Source organism: Merops nubicus, unplaced genomic scaffold (assembly GCF_000691845.1).
Source record: "Merops nubicus isolate BGI_N331 unplaced genomic scaffold, ASM69184v1 scaffold39950, whole genome shotgun sequence".
NCBI lineage: Eukaryota > Metazoa > Chordata > Aves > Coraciiformes > Meropidae > Merops > Merops nubicus.
In genome coordinates, this window is record NW_008582912.1 from 16,011 (window position 1) to 39,025 (window position 23,015).

Below are 23,015 nucleotides of genomic sequence, written 5' to 3' on the forward strand. Positions count from 1 at the left end.
GGTGATAGAAATGGATGTTGCCTGACCTATAGAAAATCCCTGGTCCTCTAGACATATGTAGCTAGAGATAGCAATGCTCTTTTAGAGATGCCTGAACCTGTTGGCACAATTCCACCACTGGGCTAGCTATGCACATGTAGAGAACCTGTGCTACCAAATCTTGCACCCCAAGATGATCTGTGGGGCTAGTGTTGAGCACAGAGATACTGAAGGGTGTGCTTCTTGCCACAGAGGTTACAGCATTTACATAAGCTGGTATTTCTCGCTTGGCTGAGAAGAGAGACTACTCTGCTGTCTCCTGGGCCCAGCTATTTCACAGCAGTTAATTCACCAAGAAAGGGCTGAATGCTGCTATACACGCCCAACCAAATAAATGGGTTTTCTAGTTAACACCAGAAGTTAGATGTTTGCATGTGTGAATCATGCTGCTGTGAGCAGAACCCTGCTCCAGGCAGAGTGCCCCGCATCAGGGTGAGATGATAGAGTCATGATGCAGCCATCAAAAAATAACATCTTCTGTATTACCTACAAGTTTCTCAGATGGGAACAGTGCAAGCACAGCTACAAGTAGTAGCTATAAGCTCAAAGTTAATGGTAAACGTATTCTGGGTGCAGCACAGGAATCCCCTGGCGATGCAGGCACCAGCATTTTCACAGTAAAAGTGCCCTCCCCAGGTACTGTCATAACACGGTATTCTTCCTTTTTTTCCTCTGGACAAACGCTCTCCCTGGGAGTAGGCAAATAATTTTAAGCTATAGAATATTTATGCTATTACTTATGTCACAGTAGTCTGTGACATGCTTTAACTTACAGGCTGCAGCAAGTTGCTGAATTGGGTGCTAGACTGCTATTTAATGGCAGACATTCAAGTGGAGAGGTTGGTTCCAAAGGCTTTGAATCACCTCCAGTCGATTCCCTTCTCTAACTGTGATAATCTTCTAACTCAGAGAGGTTCAAGGGTCTTCTTTAGGTAAGTAGAGCCATTCGGCTAAGGAGTAGCACTAATGACAATCATAAACAAAATCAGCTGCTCTTTGCCAAGAATGGGACTGCAGATCCCGTGTGTGTTGTGTTCCCTGCCCCAGTTGGAATGAAACCAAGAAGATTTAGAAGTCTTTGAATTAAAATATTCATGTGACAATGTTAATCTAGCAAATAGGTCAATGCAGCAGTGTTCTGTTAGGAAAAGAGATGAACTTCTCTCATTAGGTATGACTAGGAAGCTCAATACAGAGAGAAGATAGAGCCTCTACTGTTCTACATTTTGAAAGAAAAAGTTGCTTCTCAATGAAGTGGAATGGCATTTTGCAATTTCAAGATGATAAGCAGCATGGCACAGCATAAATGAAGCAAGTCTGGATTTTAACTGTAGAAAAAAAATACTAAGCATAAGTTCTTAAAGTACTTAGTTCCACATAAAAGTAATTAATTTCTTTAATGTTGAAGAGGAACAGGATAAGAAGGGAATATGGTGATATTATGTTCTTACCCGTCTCATGATAGAGATGGCTTCTGTAGACAGAAATCGTGGATATCTTACTTCATCATTTACAATACTGTCAAACACCTCCTCTTCATCATCTCCAGGGAAAGGAGACTGTTAGGAAAGTAATAAAAAACCCCAAACTATTAAGTAGGCTTAAAAATCACTATGGAAAACTGCATATATTCAGCTGACAGTCTGGCATTAGACACCCTGAAATGAAGTCTTCCTTTTTCCAGAGACAGATACGGTAGTTCTCCGTAACGAAGAGAGAAAAGTAAGGCAAGTTGATATTATCCCTTCATTCTTACTGAAGGACTATGCTTTAAAAATGTGCTTTTAAGAAGCAGAAACACCTAAGTGAGTTTTTGACACAAGATACACAGGAAGTGGGGAAAGTATGTATCAGTTCTTTGGGACAGCCACCATTCACAAGCAACATAGTCAAGATTAATTTGCTTTGGTAATATTTTTCTAGCATGCTACAGCTCAAGGGTTTTCAAATTGCTTTGAAGTGGCAGATGTAGGTAACACCCTACAGGCTTTTTATCTCAAAGGAATTGGAATTTGAACGCTCATCTTTTTTGAAAAAGAAGAAAGTTATGAGTAAATCTATGTAAGCCACCGCTGTGCTACCTGAGTGACTCTGTAACAAAATGGCCAGAAGGAAAGCAATACAGGCAATGATAAATAACTGTCCAGTAGTAAATTATTTCTACCAGCTCATTTTATTTTCAATGCATATGTAATTCAAGTGGTGAACAGCATTGTGTTGGGCATAATCTTTCACTGCTATCTAGTTTTATGTATTAAATTTCACTTCCACTCAAGCTACAGGAGTTAAGGACTTTATTTTCTCTCCAAAAGCATTTGGAAGTGGAAAACTGCTATAGCTGTACCCATCCAAATGTGATGGTAACAGATGTGTGCTGGAAACTGAGCGTCCCCAAACCAGATGTGCTATGTTCTTGCTCAGAGACACTGATATTAAGGTCTCATTACTTTAATTTAAGGCATAATGATGTAATTAAAAACAAAATAGAACAAAAATCTAGAGTTTAAGTCTTGGACCAGCTACAACTCATCACTTCCACAGCTGCTGATAATTCAAGCTCATGACATGACTCACCAACTTCTCACATTACAGCAGCTAGTATCAGGTAAGTAGCTGCTCAGTATTAATACTTTTTTTTTTTTTTTTTTATGAAATGCATTGAGATGCTCACTGTAAAATGAGGTTTGCCTATACGTATAGTATATACAAGTATTGATAGAGCTGTGACAGGCCACATTAAGTGTTGACTATTTGGTATTCTGAGTTCTGTAACCTTTTTAACATATATTGGTTTTATGACTCCATTGTTTCTTACTAGAACTTACCTCGCCCACAAGCATCTCATAGATCAGTACACCAAGACCCCACCAGTCTACAGCTCTTGTATAGGAAGTTTCTGTCAGCACCTCTGGAGCAAGAAATTCTGGTGTGCCACAGAATGTGCTTGTTCTGTCTCCAAATCCCATTCCTGAAAAGTTACAGTTAATGAGAAGCAAGCAGGATTTTCTGCCATTCTACAATCTAGTCCTCCAGCAAGTAAAACCTCTCTCTAGAGCAACTTCAGCTCACACTATAGTTTCAGGGCCTGTCCTGAAGGCTCAGGCCAATAAGGCAGAACATTCCCCCATTCTTCTCTCCCATGAAGAATATGTTTTTCTATCCTTAACTACATGCAATGAATTAAAATAAGCTTCCAGTAACACCTCTGTCACCCAGTTTATCTTTGCCTGCGAAGACACAACTGTATGCTATATTTCTTCTAGCTCATAGAAGAAAATGAGGAACTCTAGTCAAACATACCTACTATGGATGCTTCCACACTTGCAAAACTACATAAAGTAAAATGTGGAGTGTAGTCAAACAACTTTATTCAAAATAAGCCCTGTCTATTTGCAACAGGGGGACAGTATGGGACATCAGCACCACATGGTCTGATGTAACAATAAATACACTTGGAGGTGCTGCAGAAAGCTTAAAACCATTTATGGTAGTAGTCAGTAAACCAAAGAGCTTTTCTTCTCGTTTTCTTCAGTCATTCGTGGGGATTTGTTTGTAGATGAAGTCACAGGACTTGCCCAAGGATTTTAAAGACAAAATATCTTTAAACACCTACTGCATTTACTAAATTCCCTCTTAGGCTATCTAAAAGGAAAAGATAGGGAAGACAGGCTATAAGAACTTGAGAACGAAATGAACTTTTCCAGATCTTCCCCCCCAAATGGGGTTTGAGAAAGACACTACAATTTCAGTTGCTACCTCTATTTTATGTCTTATATGAAAGGCAGTTACCAGTAGTGGGATGCCTGAAAGTAACTTTTTAGCATACAAGGCTTCCTTTTTGGGATAGATTTCTTTATTTTAGCTATAGTATACTTTGCATGTCATTTCCACATACTTAGAGTTGTGACTATTTCATAGTTAAAAAGATAATGAATTTGTAAAAAAGTAAGAATAAGGTATGGATTATAATTGTACTTGATCTTACTGTACAGTATCAACACGTTTAGAATGAGGATGCTCCTCATCCCTTCTTAGGAACGCTGCATTCGTACAATCGGAGATGTATGTCTTCCTTCAAATGATACAGGGTGAGTACACAGTGTACATATTTAAGAGTCCAAAAGTCTCAAGGAACAGCCAAGAGTAAGACAGATTATGGAATTCCCCCAGAAAGAAAAATTAAGGGTCATTACCTTCTTTGCAAAGACCAAAGTCAGCAATTTTCACAAAGCCTTCAGTGTCGAGCAATAAGTTATCCAACTTCAAGTCTCTAAATGAACATTTGAGAACAAAATTGCATTACTGACATTTCTTCAGTACTATTCAGAATAGCTGAAATTAGTCTCCTGAAAATGGGACAATGACTACTTACCTATATACTATTTTGTGTTCATGTAAATACTGAAGTCCAAGAACCACACATGCAGCATAGAATCTGTTCAAAAAATTAAGATTTCAAGTGATTTTAATTTTGCTTTTCAGAATGTGAAGTCCGTTATTACTGATCTTTTTTATTAACCATCATCTGAAGATTACAGATCGTTTTCTTTTTTTTTTTTTTTTCAGGTATTGATTAGTTTTATACAAGGTCAGAGCTTTAAAGCCAGATGGCAAAAAATGATTAAACCTGCAGCTTTCAAGCTGTACTATGTCAACTTGGCACAGAGGATAAATTTTCTGTAGTGTCCACTGCCATGGCATTGAAGGACTTCTAATTTGCCTTATTCTTTCCCTTTTTACCCTTGTCTGCTATTTTAACTTTTAATTTAGCTTTTATAATGTAATCTTAAAAAAAAGTATTATAAACATTAAATATTTATATGTAATTTCTGAATTCCATGTAGGTTCAGGCACATTAAACCTGCATGCGTCACTTTCTAACAAACTGAGTTAGAATCTCCGACCCTTTTAAAAACTTAAACCAGTCTTGACTGAAATGACACAATACAGAGGCAGGTGCTGATAAAGATTTTAATTCTCCACTGCACAAAATGCCCTTCACTTGATGCCACAAAAAGGGACTGGATACTCACACTGCTCTGGGTTCAGAGAAGACATCAGTATGAATGTGCATCATCAGATCCCCACCAGCAGCATATTCCATTACAAAGCAAACGTGATCTTTGGTTTGGAAACAAGCAAAAAGGTTCACCAAGAAGGGATGTCTTACACTATTCACAGTTTCAAATATTCGCTTTTCACACATCAAGCTGTGAACAGAAAATGAGTAAAAATTTAAAGCTGAATCCTGAACCACAATTTTTCAACTCTCAAAAAACTATTAGTAATTTCTATCTTATATTTTTCCTCAATTCCTCAGGGTAAGATAAGAACATTTTTTGTTTCAAGAGAGAGGTTTTAATACTTGCACACACATTACTTTTAGCTTTCACAAACAAAACAGGAAACCTAGCAGTTCATGGAAATTGTACCCATTTTCCTTCCAAATACTCAGACTTGCATTGAGTATGCATTAATATCATGTGACGATACCTTCAAACCACTTTCATTTTATACAACAGCTAAAGTGGAAAACCAGTAACAACAGTATAGACATCTATATATAGTAATTCCAGATTACTTCTCCTTAAAGCCAACTTGTTAATTTGCAGCTTTTTCTTAACACGCTTATCTTTCTTCCTGCAAGTCAAATGAATATAGTCACTATTGAACAGTTGAAAAAGCACCTCATTCCACTAAAGCTAGGCAGTTTTGTAACTCCCACTTCCAAGCAAAGAAAAATCTGACTTTTGGGGCAAAAAGACTGAAAAACAACAGTGGAGCATACACAGGACTTAACATGATGGACAAAGTATGAAAGCATGTTACAGGTTGAGAAATACCATCATGGGCGTTTCTGTCAGTAAGAAAACAGTTACTTTCCTCCTGAAATGTGATGGAAGTCTACTGAACAAGTAATTAGAAAAAGTAATTGCAAGAGAACTTAAATGAAAAACAGGATCAGATCAGCTTTAAGTCAGAGCTGTAGTACAGACATGGTAAGAGAGGCACTAAAATGAGTCAGTATTCCTGGGCCACACTGCTCCTTCCTTGCCCCAGAAGACAGACTACATTTCTGCAGCAGCCAACTAAGCAGGGAGATGACTACTTGTTGCCTGAAAGCTTACAGTTGTGTTGCATTCAGAAAGAAAATGTAATCCATTTATAGACTCTGGGTATTTTATTCTACAAACTGACCTGTCTACTTCATCACGAGCAACAATATCGCCTTTCTTCAAGGCTTTTATAGCAAACATCTCATTTGTGTTTTTGTACTCTGCCAACAGCACCTAGAACAGAGGATAAGTGAGTCATTTTAGAGCTGTATCTAGTTTTTGATATAGCTTTGACATTTGATACAGCCTTTTGACACTTACCTTTCCAAAATGTCCTCTGCCCAGTACAGCACAACATCTGAAATCCTTCAGACTGAACTGAAATCTTTGTTGTGACCTATGTAAATAAAAAACCCATCAAAAAACTTCTAGCTTTTTAACTTTAAGAAATGCTATTCAGCTCCACAGTAAAACCACTGCATTTTTACCTTCTGTCTTCAGGCTCTCGGGTGTTGGTGTGTTTTATGTCTGAATGGGGAGCATCAGACTCATGGATTACTTCAGGCTGGAGTTTTGGTACAATACTATTTCTGCCATTTTCAAAATCAAAAGTTGTTACTTCATCCTGTGGAAAAAATGAAATCTGAAAATTTAAAGCTGATTGCAAAGGCATATTAATGCAGAAATTTTATGACAAGCATGAGAAATTTTTAACACAAGAATTTTCTAAGCTAAAATGATATACTTTAAGACGATACAGATAAGCAAGTTTTTAACAGACTGATGAAACGTATTGCTTCAGTAATTCTGCTCTTTGTTAAAAACATTTTTTCCTCAATGCTCTTAATGATTTTGGGCTTTTTTTTCCCCTCCCCTCTTCTGTGACATGGAGAGTTAAACACATCAGCCATGGAAACTGTTTCCCACCAAGAGTAACAGAACAATTCTGTATGTGTAAGTTAAGGGAGCATATACTGAAACATAAGGGAAGAAATCCATCATAAAGATGCCAATATTGCAACTTTGTTAAACTGCATAGCTCAAAATTCTTAAAGTTACTTGCCTGAGATGGCACATCAGGAGCCTTTATCTCAGAAGATTCAGATATTTCCCCAAGGGAAGACGCACGGGGTGGAGCAGGTGGAGGCTCAGGCTCAAGTTCAAAGTCCAATTTGGCTACAGGAGAGTCACTGGCAAGAAGATAACTCCTCAGTTTATAGCACCGACTGTTTTAATAGTATGAAAACCAACTTTAAAACTGTTTGCTATGTAGATTTCTCCCACAACAAATCTTGTGTGTAGATCGTGTATACAATGGATGTCCAAAATTAAAACATCGAAAGGTCTGCAGTATTGCAGAATAAACAGATTTAACATACATTATGTACGTGAGGACATAAACACCTCACTGTTATTCTTGCTGTTAAAAGTGCTTGAAAATTGTAGATATCACCTACCTGGGTGACAGTGTTAGTTCAGGAATGTGTGCATCAACCACTGGCCCAGTAGCAGCCACTGGTGCTTGAGGGCTGAAGGTGCCAGAGTGATTTACTGTAGGAATAGCTCTTCTTACCAGCCTCCCCCAAGTGGCAATATTAATATTCATTTGAGGAGCTCTGAGAAACGTTTTGCCTGTGGATATTGTGAAAAAATAAAATAGAGTGCAAGTAATTTCCTCACTTATTACCAAAAGCTATAATTAAAAAAACCCCACATAGTCATCAGTTTATGCAGAACAAACTGAATTTGTCATATTCCTTAGTGATTTGCAATTATTCACTATTAAATGCTAATACATAAAACGGAATTCTAAAACAAAACATTTCTAAATGCAATGCCAAATCCTTCATTATCAGCAGCTTTAGTCCCAGGCAAATACTAGGTCTCTGTATAAAATATATCACAGATATGTAAACTTTTTAAGCTGATTTTTTTTCTAACACATTTATATTAAACAATCACCTTGCTGTTTTGAAAAAATTTTCTTCTGTCTCTGGAGTTTTGGTCTTCTTTCAATAACTGGGTTAAAAAACGTAACCTGCAGTTCAAATAATGTGTGTTATAATTCAAGTTTCAAAACAAAATTCATGCTTAGAAGTTTAAGAAAAACTTTTTAAACTATTCTGTAATATAACACTTGCAAGTGTGCTCAAGTGCTTCAAAGAAACATTCTTACCTCTGCAAACAGAGTGCCCTGGGGTTCAAGATAGAGACACATGCCATGTCGTTGGTTATCCAAGAAATCTTCCAACCTCAGAAACTTTACTGCACACAAAGATCTCCAGTCACGCCAATAAACTGAGATTTCTAATTCACGTGACTACGACAGGAAACATATACACAGGAAATTACTTGTTAGTAATTGTTCTGCAAGAGTTACCTCTCTACAGTCAGATCTAGCAACTCAAGGACCAAGATGCAGAGCTGTTACTTTAAAAGGGAGCCAGGGCTAACTAGCCACGATGAGCAAGCTCCCACTGAGCTGACTGTAGCATTTCACTTCAGTTCAGATGTGGTTGTTGGTGTCCAAATGAAGTGTAAGTGTAAAATTTCCCCAAAAGTAGAAGGAAAGAGTCAGTTATGACTTTTTGAGTCAGTCTGACAACGGTGCTAATTCAAGATATTTCACCTCAAGCTCTGACAAATTTTTACCTGTATTTAGATGCTTCAACTTTACTAGTTTTCCAAGTTATTCACAAGTATCGACTGCACGTCACAGCTCCAGTGACATTTTAGTACCTGTATACGTACTATGATGCAAGACTTCATACAGTATCTCTATAAATACACAGAGTTTTTGTAACACGGTCTTAAAGAGGAGCCCCAAACTGTAAACTAACAAGAACTACTGCTTTGTCTCGCCAGTGGGATTTATATATTCTTGGGGTGCTTTGTATGCTTGTTACAAAAGGTGAAGAATCCTGCAATGAAATGTAACAGCAGCATTGGATGTTACTAATTTCAGTTAGCATAGTTTAATTCCAGCATGACGCATCGATTTACTGTCTTTGTACAGCTGTACTTTTCAAAAGAAACAAAAGTTACACAGCAGCAACAGATAAAAAAAAAAAAAAAGAAAAAAGAGATGGGGCTTGGAATGTGCATTTCGAATATGGAAGTGTGTGTAGTCATGCCCAGCAGAAGGTCCTTCTCTGGCACCAAAAAACATCTAATATTCAGTTCTTAAATAGTGAACATGACACATACTGGCTGGAAGGATCAGTTCTTAAACTTTTGACTATTCTGAGATTTAAGACTACAACTAATCAAGGATTCAGGACTCCATAGCTGCTAGTTTAGTTCTGCTCTACTCTTAACCAGAAATTGAATTTCTCTACCTACACATCTGAAACTGCTTCCTTCCTAGATGGAAGGAATCTGGTTTGTGGCTCAGCGGGGTGGGGCTTGGTGAGGAGAGAGCAAAAACAGGAAGGTGAGCTCCACCCCTCCCCCCCCCTTCTCAATTGTTTTATATATACTGGAGATGACATCTGGGCTCCTAAAATACAGTTTAATTTACATTCTATTTTAAACACTGATGGGGAAAAAAAAATCCTTATACCTTAAAATACTATGACTATCAGGTATCTACAAAACAAATGCTTGATTAAACCTATATGAGGAAATGGCCTCAAGTTGCACCAGGGGAGGTTTAGGCTGGGTACTAGGAAAAACTTCACCAAAAGTGTTGTCAAGCACTGGAAGAAGGTGCCCAGGGAAGTGGTGGAGTCACCATCCCTAGAAGTGTTTAAAAGATGTGTAGATAAGGTGCTTAGGGACATGGTTTAGTGGTGGACTTGGTCGTGTTAGGGTAATGGTTGGAGCCGATGATCTTAAAGGTCTTTTCCAACCGAAATGATTCTATGATATAAATTCTCTTCAAAAGGTGTGAGAAAAGAAACATCACGTATAATTTTGATACTTGCATCTTCCAAGTAACATTTAAAATTCTAAGAAAGAACTCTTAGTGAATTAATTTATTATTCCTGAAGCTTCACATGAGAACACTTTTACAGAAGCACTATAATAATCCTATGACGTAGCTTTACCAAAATATCTAAACTGTCTGATACTAGAATGTACCGATAAATAATGAGAAGTTGATGATCCTATTAAAAATTTAAGTACCATCTATCTCAGGCAAAAAAGATGCTAAATGTTAGAACTTGGATAAAAATACGTCAGTTTGTAGGTCAGAAAAGGCAAAATTTCTAAAATGCCAGCCCAGCATAACAGCTTAACTCCAGGGAGCTCATTCTGTTAAGGACAGGAATAGTTGCACATATGAAATTTTAACATAATCACAACAACAGGAAAAAAAAAAAAAGTAACATGAAATTAATCTATAGATCGACTATAGCTGTCAATGAAGTAAGACCACATTTTTACCCTGTCTAGTTCCAGTGTAAATTTCTGATCCCATGACTGATTGGAAATAGGTTTCCAGCTAGTTTGACCAACCACAGTGTTATCCAGCTTCAGTACAGCACAGACTTCATCTGTAAGTAAAGTACACAAACTCAGCTTAAATCTTTAAGATTTTCCACAAACAAAAAAAATTTCACTAAGGTTCTCTTAGAAATGTTAGCTCATATTTAATGGGTTCTTATGGGTGTAATAGTGTGGTTGTGGTTTCTTTTTTGCTTTTTTAAACAACTTGACAGATGAAGAAACAGATAAGTTTAAAGGCTCAAATCAATCTAGTATTTCAAATCACAGTATATGGCACATGCATCAAAATATAACTAACAGATCTACATAATAAGAAAGGTAAAGGGTATACTGAACTAGACAAGTCATCAGTTTTCAGAAGGTTTCTACTACTTCCACTTTTACTTCGACTGGGTCTGCTCATGAAAGTTGGTCTGGCTTCATTTGGACTCCAACCAGGTAGTGCAATTGATGTGGCTTTTGATCGACCGGGGACATTTTCCAAAATATCCTGGCAGCCCATTAGCCTAACTTCCAGGGTACCTAGAACAAGACAGACAGTGATTTATCAAAGATTTTTGTTCTTACTAAACAAAGTGAATGACTAATAATTTATGGCAATAGCTTGCACTGTGACCCCCACAGGGTATAACAGAAATATCAGATTAAATGAAGAGACAGATCTAAGTCAGAAGAATATACTGAAAATAAGCATTAAAAGTCAAATATGTGGGACTCAACCTTCTAGAAGGACCAACAGTTCACCCAAATAACACAAAATAAGGTTTTGTTCCATGTTTCCGAAATATTTTTGTTTCTTTGCTTGAGTACCTAAGTGACTTGGGTTCAGGTGCTAAGAAATTTAATTTTTTTTAGATGACAAATCCTAGGTTTCTTATTAAAATGATGGATCTTGAATATAAAAATAACAATTTTCCTTGAGTTTTTTTATAACCAGATAATATTAGATAAATTGTTTTGGTAGCTAAAGTCAGCACATTGACTATTGAGACTCCAAATTTCTTCAAGATACATTCAGAAATCTCATTTGCCTGCTGCATGCTAAAGTCAAATTTGAGTTAGTACATAATAAATGCATTGTTCCAACTGGACTGGACTTGGATTTAGAAATGCTGAGACAAGAAGCCACTCTTAAAAATCCTCTACATCTTTAACCAAATGAGGCATAGAGGCTGCTGGTCTAATTTAAGAGTTTCCTCCAGCAGCACAGAAACATCTGAATACCACAGAAGGTTACAAGAACAGTAGGCTTACCTCATCTCGTACAAGATAGCATCTGTCAAATTGTGACACTGCTGGCACTAACAAAATCAACTATTAGAAGTGGTGAAATTAGCTGGTTCATAATCACACTGACAGCTAGAAATGCAGCTCCTAAGTGCAGTGTTCTTTGAAAAGAAATGTACCTAACTGTGAAACTTATAACTACTCCTTTGTAACAGAAATTTAACTCAGAGTTGACCTTAAATCGGGCTGGCAACATTATAGCCCACGGAAGAGACACCAAAAATCCAGTTTGAGGAGAAATCTCATCCTGCAAGAAACCAACAGCTCTACCTGACAACTAGCATTAGGCTTTGAAGACAGAGAGGTACTATTATTGGCTCCTCAAACAGGTTAAAAGGCAAAAGAGTATTTCATTCCAAAATTCCAAAAAATAAAAAATTCAAAAGCAGAAAGGCTATAATCTTGTATAAGGATCAGATGCGCACCAGAAAGTTCTGTTAGTGCACTTTAGAAAGTATGATAGTAGCACTGATCTATTTTTCACGAAATATTAGAGGAAAACACAAAGACACTGTTCATTTAAATCCAGTTCAATTCAAAAGCTCTTTGTGCAGCCAATATGAAAGTGAAACTATTAAGAACTTCAGGAGTGTGTTGCTCTGTTTTGATAATTCCTACTAGAAATTGTTCATATGTATCAGTAAATCATGTTTAAAGAGAAATCACTTCTCACCATAATGTACCTGACCCATGATTATGTATTACAGAAAAAAAAAAAAAAACATATCTGTTTTAACACCAAGGCATGATACGATACTTCCTGCCACAGTCACTGCTCATCCGAGATTCCATACTATGAAAAAAAGTTCCCCTCACCACACTGCAATTCTGCAGGGGGTCTCAGCTGAGGTCCTGATGCTTTTTACCTTTTCCTATGTGTCTTATTGAACCAAAATGGAAGACAAGCAGACTCACACCATTTTATTACTACTGCAGCTCAGCAGAAGACTTCCTCTTTTTGTTTTTAAATATAACCCCGCAGTACATTAGAACTAAATTCTGGTTTCAGTTATACATGTATAACTAAAGTAAGATTTGAATTACAGATTATTTCTGTAATAAACTCACTCTGTTAAGAGTTGGTTTACCAGTTACATGTAAAATGTTTTAGGAAACAAAACCAAACCCCAAACCTGTCTGTACTAATAATTTTTATGTGACTACTTGTTAAATAAATTTAGGAAAGCAACATACCCCGAAGTATGTATGTAGTCAAGAATATTTGCTTTTCTTTAAGAACACTGGGAGGCAAATATTTAGGAGGTTTGTTAAAGTACAGCTCATTTCTTGAAACAGTTTACTTCCAATGAAGGACAACAATTCCAGGTGAACCCAAACTATGAGAAGTTCTGGAGTCTTATATTTCCATATAAACATACTGTTGCCTCACAGCAGACTAAGCCTCTAAGAAAATAACTTCCACGTTTAATTGCAAGGAAAACTAATCACAGCAATAAACAGAAGCTCCAGTATTTCCACGCATATTTGTCAGGATCTCACTCTTTGGTTTAGAAATATAATGTGCATTTTAATAGCATAAATCTCATCTTATAGGAATCCCGTGTAATTCAGTGGATAAGATAGGGACTGGGAGAAAAGCTGGGTGCCTACCTCCAGCTCTGCCACTGATTTGTTGTATGACCAGGGCAAGTCACTTAACACTTCTGAATCTAAGCTTCCCCATGTATAAAACGGGGACAATGATACTTACCCACCTTTTAGACTGCTTGATGATCTAATGATGAAAGGCATTAAGTAAATGCTATTAATATCACATAGTGACCTAACTTAAGGCCAGAATTTCACTTTTTCAATAGGATTATTAAAAAAGTCAACAAAAAGAAAAATCAGAGAAACTTATCTGCATTTTTTTTTTGGCACATCGATACTTGGGAATTCTAAAAGCCTTTGTCTAGGAAAAGAACAACAATGAAATATGTCCAGAAAGAAATAAAGCTGGCATTAAAAACTTGTTTTAAACCGTAAAATAAAATAACTCCATAAATCATACCTGTTAAAGCTGCTGGTTTGGACAGTGTACTATACTGGTTTTGAGTAGATATTACACTTTGACGAGGACTTAATGTGGGTGAAGAGACCAGTGAAAGCTCCTCTATAATAATACTGCTTTTGGGATGGTTTTTAGGAAGTTCATTCAATCTCTGTTCCAGTGAATACTTCAAGAGGTCCAACTTCTGGCTTGATTCATTAAATCTTGCTTGTGCCTTTTTAAAGTTAAAAGAAAAAAATGGAAATATTTAATTTTTTTTTTCTTGGAAGAAAATGTAAAATTAAGTATCAGAAATTGTAATGACATAAATTACTTCTGAAAGTGCCTTTCTGTCGGTAACTTTCCCAGAACCAAGTAATTTCATGACATTTTTTGCACCTTCTGCTACAGCATACTCTATCCTAAAATGATGCCGTAATTCTTCCATTCGGAGTTCAAGAGGGCTTATCACAGGCTTTGCTGCAAAGAGACAAAAACAAAACAATCTTCATTGAAGACCACATCCATGTTTAATTTCCTTACTATTAACCATTCCCCCATATAAACACAGCAGAGGTGAGAAAAAAAAAAAATAAAGAGGGGGGAAGAAAAAAAAAAAGAAAGAAAAAGAGAGATGCAGATTCGGTACCCCAAATCAAAATTTTAAGTATGTTATAAAAGCAACAGTTAAGTTTTAAGGATCTGCATTTGAAAGAAGAAATAATTAATCAGGGCCTCAATCCAATGAACAGGTCCTACTGCTTGAAGAGCTGTACATGTTAGAGGACACGAGAAAAGGAACGTGTCTCCAGTGGAGTTAAGGCACAAAAGCCACATCTCAGCTGGCAAGAACTCCACATTTCTGAACCACGCTCTGAGGATTTCTTTTTCAAACTACTCTGTAGCTAAGTAGATCCCTGATCAGTTTCTGATAATTCTCCTGCTTCATATGAAATCCCAGGAAATTTGGCTTCTGCCAGCACAGAGACTGTAAGAGGTTCCATACACTGCCTTCCTTAAATGGTTTAGGTTAACCATCCTAATGTCCACTTCTTACAGTGTTTAGATTTCCTAAACGGAATTAGAAAGTCTCCTGGATTTATTCCTTTCTGCTTAAAGCTCCAAGAGTAGTAGCAACGAAAAAAGCATTTCAAAGCCCTTCCTAGGTTGAATACTTTTCTTTTTCTTTTGAATAAATAGTATATATAAGCCATATGGTAAAATGGTTTTGCTTTTCCCAAAAAAAGCCAGAAGTGTCAGAAGTGTAAAACCAAAGAAAACCAATCCCTATCCCACAAAACAAATCACACACAAGTTTTTAATTATCTAGGATATATCCAGGCCCTGATCATGAGCATTGTCATACAACTTCAACACTCAGAAATGAATATGAATAAAGTTCAAGACTAGAGATGTACCGATATGCCCACAGTTCTATAGTATGCTCAGGCTATTGTAACTCAGGAGTATTTGTTATTTCTTTAAAGATTTTGAGAGAAATGCAAGTTTAAAACTACTTCTGAAATGCAGTACAAGTATTTTAAATCAATTAGGTTTAAAAACACTAGATTTTTTTGTTGTTTTCAAAATAGTTCCTTACTACTCGGTCTAGCCTATATACTCATAAAGACAGCAAAAATTTACTTCCATCTGTGCTCCCACTGGTAATAATAAAGTCAATCTATTTAAGTATGACAAGCAGGCTTTGCACCTGTGTCTGACTTTTTTTTTTAGGACAGCGAAAAGATTATATGATTTGAAGAAACCTACTAATTTTTGTTAAGGCAAAAGAAAGCATAGATGAAGAGAGAATGAAGACCACAAAGCAAAAATGGAATGAATAAGGTTCAAAAAGGATGATGAAGAGAGATTGTATTTCTCTTCATTAAGCTTATGGTATTTTGCTTCAAGTCAGATGTATTTAGCATCCTAACACACATAGTGGTATCCCTCATCTCTGATTATTTTTGTTTCATGAAGCTTGTGTAAGATTCCTACTAGAAATTGATAATGATTCTGTGGGCACATGGGTATATATCTACATAGTATTCTGACAATAATGATTCACATTTCCCTTCTACTCCATCACCATTATCAAAGGCCAATTCATTGGTCTGGACTGCCTGAAGAATCTGCATCCTTATGACTTCTATTTTTGTCTTGCTGTCCTGGAGCATCTGCTGAGCTGTGGCAAGAAGTTTTCGATCCTATTAAAACAAACAAACAAGTTAAAATTGTAAATCCTTCATGGACCAAAACACACTGAAAACTTCAAAACCCATATGCTTCAGGAAAAAGAAACTGAATCTATGTACTTCATTTGGTATAGCAGACCAATTCAACTCACCACATTAGCATATTAGTGGAAATTAAGTTAGGACAGGCATATTCTGATTGATTAAAGACTATAAGCCACTTGCACAGAAACTGTACCTGTTTAAGGATGAATAATGTAGGTCTGATCTAGCAACATTACATGTGTAGGTTAAGGTTTTGTCAGCTGATACTAAGGAAAGATGAGCTATTAAGTGCAAAATACTTTCACCCTATACAGAATTACTCACATTTACCACTTGAGAACTATTCTAACAGACATATTTGCTAGACTAAATCATATCAAAATCATTGTATTAATTCATTTCAGCTGATTTTCAATCTGGACATTAGAAATACGAAGTTAGCTTATATAACATTATGAATAAGTCCACAGTATGTTTTTCTGAACCAATCCGAGCAGATTATTTTTTGCATTAAGTGCGTAATACACAAGGGTTACTTCATTAGCTATTTCATCAGCAACTTGAAGTACAGTACTTTCCACATAAACTAACTGAGCTAACCAGTTTTTGTTTTCAAAAGCAGCAGCACAAGAAGCAGTTTAGAAAAGAATATTTCTCACGATAAACTTTCAAGCTAACTGATAATACCATTTCGTTGTCAGAAGCACAGCTAGCCATCCACATGTTTCTCAGGTATACCATTTTTTGTCCTCCAGCTACTGGAGATCTGACTTTCAATGGATTATCAAATATTTCTTGCATATGGAACTGCATGCACTTCTACGGCTGCTGCCTGTCTCTCTGTATGTTCTGGGAATTACCAAGTAACTTAAAGGTGATCTGACTAGCAATAAGAACAAAAAAATGGAGTATAAGAAAATTTAAGGCAGTTAATTTGTCCTGTCTATGCAGTACCAGTCACAGTAATTAATAGTAGTCACTCTGGAAGATTATTACACTTGTTATAGCCCAAAGGGTATTTTGGTTAACTCATTTTGTAGCCAATCTATAACCTCATGAATAAGATCCTTTAGCACAGACATGGTTTATACTTATATTTTTAATTTCATAATGAGGTTTTCAATTATTCAATAAGTTAAAGAAATTCAATTCTTCCTCTTACCACAACCAAGACAAAGAACTGCATTGTAGACACCCAGAGCTAGAAATACTGGCCCCATGAAGTATACTGTGAGAAAAATCAGTATGCTGAGAAGAGAAAAATTTACCTTCAGAGAGCTCCTCTATAACCTTGTGCCTAATGTGTTACTCAAATATTTTAATGCTCACCCATGCTCTGCAGTATAGATACACCAAGACAGACACATAAAAAGGCTTTGACTGCATGGAGAAAAATTGTGCCCCCTCTGTATACCATAGTCTCAGAACTTTTGGTTTTAAGTTTTAGTATTAATCAACGTTTCAGAGAGATACCACTAAGTGTTCATATTTTAAGATTCCAGGTTAGGTATACAATTCTACAATTCTATACAATTATTTAATGAGTACACTGAATTTCCTAAATAAATGCCTTATCAAATACAAACAAACTTTAAAAATAACCAGTCTACAGCAAAGTATAAGATCTAAGTAACTGATTACAAGCCACCCTAGAATCCTGTATTAAATCTTATCCATGCAACATTCTGATGTATAAATATCTCATTTTTGATCTTACTGCTCTTGATTGTTCCTCATATGCTCTTACTGCAATGGATTTGCTTGCTCGGGGGCAATACCAGCCCTTCAATGAGCAGAAAGGAGGTAATTCAGGATTAAAGAGGTACTCCTAAGTTTTCAAGAGATAGAAAATTCTGTCTGCAGAATCAAAATGGATGTGTTATACTCAGCAGCTCTTCTAGTGTGGGAGGCTGAGTACAAAGGTATTCCAAGGCATCTCCTGACTACAGAAGAACTGACAGTGCCTATAAAATTCATCTGCAAAGCTGTCGTGGGATCTTAGAAAATCCACACGAGTCTGAGGAAATACACTTGAATAAAGGCCTTTATATGAGTTTAATATGTTTTAAAGAGAGTCCTGCAGTTACTTTTTAAATAACTTTCTGGATTACTGGGGTTAGATTCAAACTAGGAACATTCTGCCCCTTCTGCCCACCTCATCCAGACACCTGAGTTGTTTTAAGCTCTGCTTTTTAAAATGTAACCACCATGCTCAAGCCTACAGTGTAAACCTACCAAGGGAACTCACAGCTGAGTCTGAAGAACACGAGAGAACGAATACGCACCGTTTCCATCCTGTCTGCTCAAGCGGCTGGCAACGCGTTTGTCTTTTCCAGCTTGCTCTCCCCAGCCCAGTTACTACACACACACAATTTGGTAGGCTGATTTAAGCCCTTACCAATTGCAAATTCAAGATTCATTCATCAATTTTAATTACATGCCTCAATTGTAAAGCAAGCCTGAATTTATCCTTTCTATCTAGCCTGATCAAAGCCTGCTAACAATGTTTAATATTATAGCCCGAGTGTTTAGTTAAGCTTTTTCAGGCTGTTATAAGGTTACTTACCGAGGGTTTATAAGGAACATAATTCATGTACATCTTTTAATCCATTTGGGTCAGTTGATTATTATTTTTAAGTGTACCTGATGTTAAGTACATGGCTGCAGAGGATGTAGACTCCAGGGTTTCTGGGAGCTGAAGGACTGTGGTGCATGGACAGCATTCCCTGGCCCTTAGTCATAAAGTGCACTCCAGATATTTCTTCCATCTGCCCAAGGCTAGTAGGTTACAGATTACCTTCAGATAAGGCTACCAAAGTACCAGCCGGTTCAACAGAAGTTCTGCTGGGGCAGAATGAGCTTTATGGCACCTACAGTCCATCTAGTCTAATGTAATTTTTCTGGGACTGAGCAGTATTTACTGATTTTTTCGAGGTGTAAGAAAAGTCATACAGCAGGCAGATACAAAGTAACTTGCCTCTCCACCAGACCCTAGCAGAAATTCACTCAGAAGTATGAAGTTTCTTTCCCGCACTTTCTCATTAGTATCAATTAAAAAGGGTAGCAACACTATTAACAGATATTTACTTTTCAAATCAAATGCTTATTTTTAATAAGTTCACAGACCTAGCTAGGTGTTGGCTCAGTCAGTTAAGAACTTAAAACATTTCAATTTTATTTATTATTGATTGGAGACAGAAACATCTAACAAAGCTACTACATAGTATTTGTTACATCTATGCTTGTATTTCTTCTAAGGAGATTTATTTCTAATGTAAATTATTTAGCAAAAGCTTTTTTTTTTTTTCTCCTTCTCATTTGAGAACTGTGATTCCCTTATATCCATAAAATATGGGGGAGGAGAACGAGGTAGAGTTGACTTTCTTTATCTCCCCCACCCTTCATTTAAAAAGTTTTGTTTGTCTTGCAGTTGAGTTAAGTGATTCTTAAGAGTATCATGAATTCGATTACATGGTTAGGACTACACACTAAGTCAAATCAATTCAGGGGCTAGGAAACATTTCCCTCCCACCTTGTTGGAGAACTAGTTCTATCATGAGATAGAAAGAACAAGCAAGCATGCATTTAAAGTTCAGGTCTAGAAGTAAGTGTGGCTTTATTTTTAATTTCAGCTTGATGCTATCAGATCAACCTCTAGAATACAACACTTCTGTTAAAAAAAAGTATTTTTATGTATATTTTCTGTGCATATGTACTAATGCAGATTGTAATAACTCTATTGGAGTACTATACATATCTTATTTGCACAAATCTTTCTACTGCCGACTACAACTAGATGACCATTTCAGAAGCATACTTAGCCTTGTTGCCTTTTGTGTAATTATCATGCACATTACAACTTTAAACTAATGGATTTTTTTTTTTTTAAGTGGAGCTAGGAAAAGCATCAGATACCAGTCAGTGCTATATGAAGCTTTGCTGCTAAGTGAATCACACATGATGAAAGATTACTAGATGTACTAAATATAGTAAACCGACTTTGCTATTTAGGTTGAACTGCATGTGGAGAAATTGATAAAACAAACACTTGAGTGCGTATCAAACCACAACAAAAAATACTACCGTAATTTGTAGCAGATTTGACATAACTGTTGAAACAAAGATAGACCCCAAATGAAAAATAGTGAAATTGCATGTTGTTTATACACTATATATTTACACCACAGCAATATGAAAATCCATCTATTTCATGTTCTTTAAGCATTCCAAAGCCTTACCTTTGATGAGCCATTTGAGTACATCTGTATCATATTTTCTGCTCCCTGTTTTACCTTCAGTTCTATATCCAATTGCTTCTTTAAGGCCATCAATCTGTTGTTAGTAGAAAAACGAGGATCGCTATTTGGAGTATCAGGAGTCCTAGGACAATCTGTGAATTAAAGGTAAGATGTAATTTGTGTAGGAAAAAAAAAAACCAAACCCAAAACAAGAACCCCACCAAAACCCATGAAAAACAAAACTCAAGCCCCTCTCCCCCCAAAACACCCTAATCTATAAATTATTAGGCTTAGAGGTTAAAGAAAGCTGGGACACCAGACTTAAGCCCGAGCCTCCCGTCCAGAGCTGCTTTGGAGCAGGGCGGCAAATGCGCCTGATGGCGCAAAGCCTCACCAAAGCCTCCGACTCCTACACACGGCCTGATTCACACGAATCGCTTCCGGGAGTGGCAGCACTGGCAGGTTTGCAGCTAGCTCTATTTTTGTTTCAAAGGAGATTTATTTCTTCTGGAATCTTGAGGCAGTTAAAAATGCAGTTTTCCATCGAGCTTTCTTATACGCCTAATTTTATAACTAAGTGTTTTAAAAATGAACTCGGACAGTAATATGCACTACTAATGAGCATAGTCTAAATACAGATATTAGGCAGATCCTCACCAATTCTAGTATGAACATTGCAGACGTGTTTTATTTCCAAATTAAGAACAGATAAAATGAGCCTTTTCCTCAGTTGTAAAGCTGAATGATTTTTGCTCTGGAATCATAATAGAAACCTGGGATAATTGGACATACAGGCAGACAGGTTATTGATCAGCTGTGATCTGTGGGGAGGATAAAAGCTTTTTCATTTGACAGTATTACTGCATTTAGAGCTCCATCTTTCTGGATTAATTAATGGAATGCAAGTTAATTTTATCAAATTATATAGTCAAACATCTTAACATTTCTATCCTCCTCCAGAAAAGTCTATTAATCACAGCTTCTGCAAGATGAACAGTTAGAGAACTGAAAATAAGTGGCCACTGGACTATTTCCTAGTATTTAACTTTTTTGAACACAACTCTCCTTTTAGCTAACTGTCTTCCCTAACAGTCCCAGTGGCTCCTCTTTCACGCTTTTTGTACAGGGGAATAAATTATGTCCACTGAGTGGTATTTTTGCCGTTTATTTCTTCTACCCTAACAACTGAGAGAACACCTTCTCTATGGGCAAATGACATTAGTTGGTCTCCTGGAAGAGAATATTTACTCGATACCAACACCACAGTCTTTTATTCCAATCTTAATTTTCCTTGAATTCAAACTAGGATGATGGAATAGGTTCCTGAATTTCTCAATTATTAGAAAACACAGGCATTGCATGTGTAACTTACAATTTACTATTATGAGGTGTCATATTTCTTTTGTAGATGCTTCCGATAATTAGTTTGGGAGATTTAATACATTTTACTTTCAAGTTTGCTGTGTAATTTCCTCCTAAATTGCAATCTTTGTTGAAGCTAGATAGACTTCATATAAGGAGAAGTTTTAAGTTCCTCTGTTGCTAAGTCACTCTTCAGTTCAAGCCACTCCAAGACTTCTACCGCTTTCTCACTACTTTGAGGTAGTACAGAAAATATCAACTGTTCTGTCTGTCTGTTTTTTAAAATAAAAATCTGTGTTATTCTTCATCTGTTTTGTTGTTCATCCTCTCCTCACATTCAACGAATCATCATCTAATAATCTATTCAAAAATTGGAACAAACATAAAACTTGAAAGTCAAGTCTCCTTGTAAAGTAGAATAATTTTATAAATGAATATTTACCAACTTTAAATCTATGATGTAGGTCTCTGCCACTTAAAGATCCTGCCCTCTGATGATCCCTGGCTCCTGAAGTCTGTTTTCACAGCTTTTAAAGATGCACACAAGCAGTCTTCCTTTACATTAAAACAACACTCAAGTTACAAGTCAAGGACTAATTAGAGATACCACGGTTCAGGTTGCCCAAGCAGCTGTTATTATCTGCCTTTGTGTGTCTGCACTGTGGTGGCGTAACCACACCACGTACCTCAGTCATCTCAAGAGTTGGTCTGCACTTGTGGACCTAAACTATCCTCTACCATTTAGTTTAAATAAATCTACTATATGCTTTATTAGTAACAAGCATCAAAGGAAGCTGTTCTGTAGTATGAACTGCTAGGTAGAAATATTTTTTGCCTTCATACATAATAGCTGCTAACTAAACTCCTAAATAAAAACCAGTTTGGTTTCCTAACAAAGATTTTTTTTTTTTTTTCAAAAGAAAAAAAGTTTACGAACAGCTTCTCAGAAATAGCTTCCAAGTGACTCCTTCTCCCCTGAACCCCATGACAATTCAGTACGTAGCCTGAGGTAGCTTCTTACAGGCTTCAGATTAAAGTTTTAAATCAACCAGACAAACTGGTCCTGGTATGGAAAGCACTGACAATCTTTGCAGCAGCACGACAAGCTACATCTGTATTAGCTGTTTCCCTTTCTCTTCGTAATGTCTGCTGAGGTTGTAACCACTTCAGTACGGCTAGTTCTCGCTGACCTATTTCTACAAAGCGCTATACAGAGGGGCTCGAATCTCATCTGGAGATATTTAGTTATCTTCATAATAAAAATAAGTAATTGATTCATCCAGATAATTGTAATCAATGTAATTTACTTATATGGTTGAACAAGAGTTAAGCACTTATACCAAACTGATAC

At 36.6% G+C, this 23,015-nt stretch overlaps 1 protein-coding gene across 1 annotated transcript in view; it reads right to left on the minus strand.

The window, feature by feature from the left end:
• Positions 1–23,015, minus strand: part of PKN2 (protein kinase N2) — a 29,015-nt gene that overhangs the window by 563 nt on the left and 5,437 nt on the right. The window contains exons 2-19 of the mRNA XM_008939059.1: positions 20,303–20,454; positions 15,914–16,031; positions 14,159–14,304; positions 13,846–14,059; positions 10,884–11,069; positions 10,485–10,594; positions 8,272–8,415; positions 8,058–8,133; positions 7,553–7,727; positions 7,159–7,285; positions 6,584–6,720; positions 6,417–6,492; positions 6,238–6,329; positions 5,073–5,249; positions 4,412–4,474; positions 4,233–4,309; positions 2,865–3,007; positions 1,491–1,598 (exon numbers count right to left, since the gene is read on the minus strand). Of these exons, the coding sequence (XP_008937307.1) occupies positions 1,491–1,598; positions 2,865–3,007; positions 4,233–4,309; positions 4,412–4,474; positions 5,073–5,249; positions 6,238–6,329; positions 6,417–6,492; positions 6,584–6,720; positions 7,159–7,285; positions 7,553–7,727; positions 8,058–8,133; positions 8,272–8,415; positions 10,485–10,594; positions 10,884–11,069; positions 13,846–14,059; positions 14,159–14,304; positions 15,914–16,031; positions 20,303–20,454 (2,321 nt within the window). The remainder of the gene's footprint in view (positions 1–1,490; positions 1,599–2,864; positions 3,008–4,232; positions 4,310–4,411; positions 4,475–5,072; positions 5,250–6,237; positions 6,330–6,416; positions 6,493–6,583; positions 6,721–7,158; positions 7,286–7,552; positions 7,728–8,057; positions 8,134–8,271; positions 8,416–10,484; positions 10,595–10,883; positions 11,070–13,845; positions 14,060–14,158; positions 14,305–15,913; positions 16,032–20,302; positions 20,455–23,015) is intronic.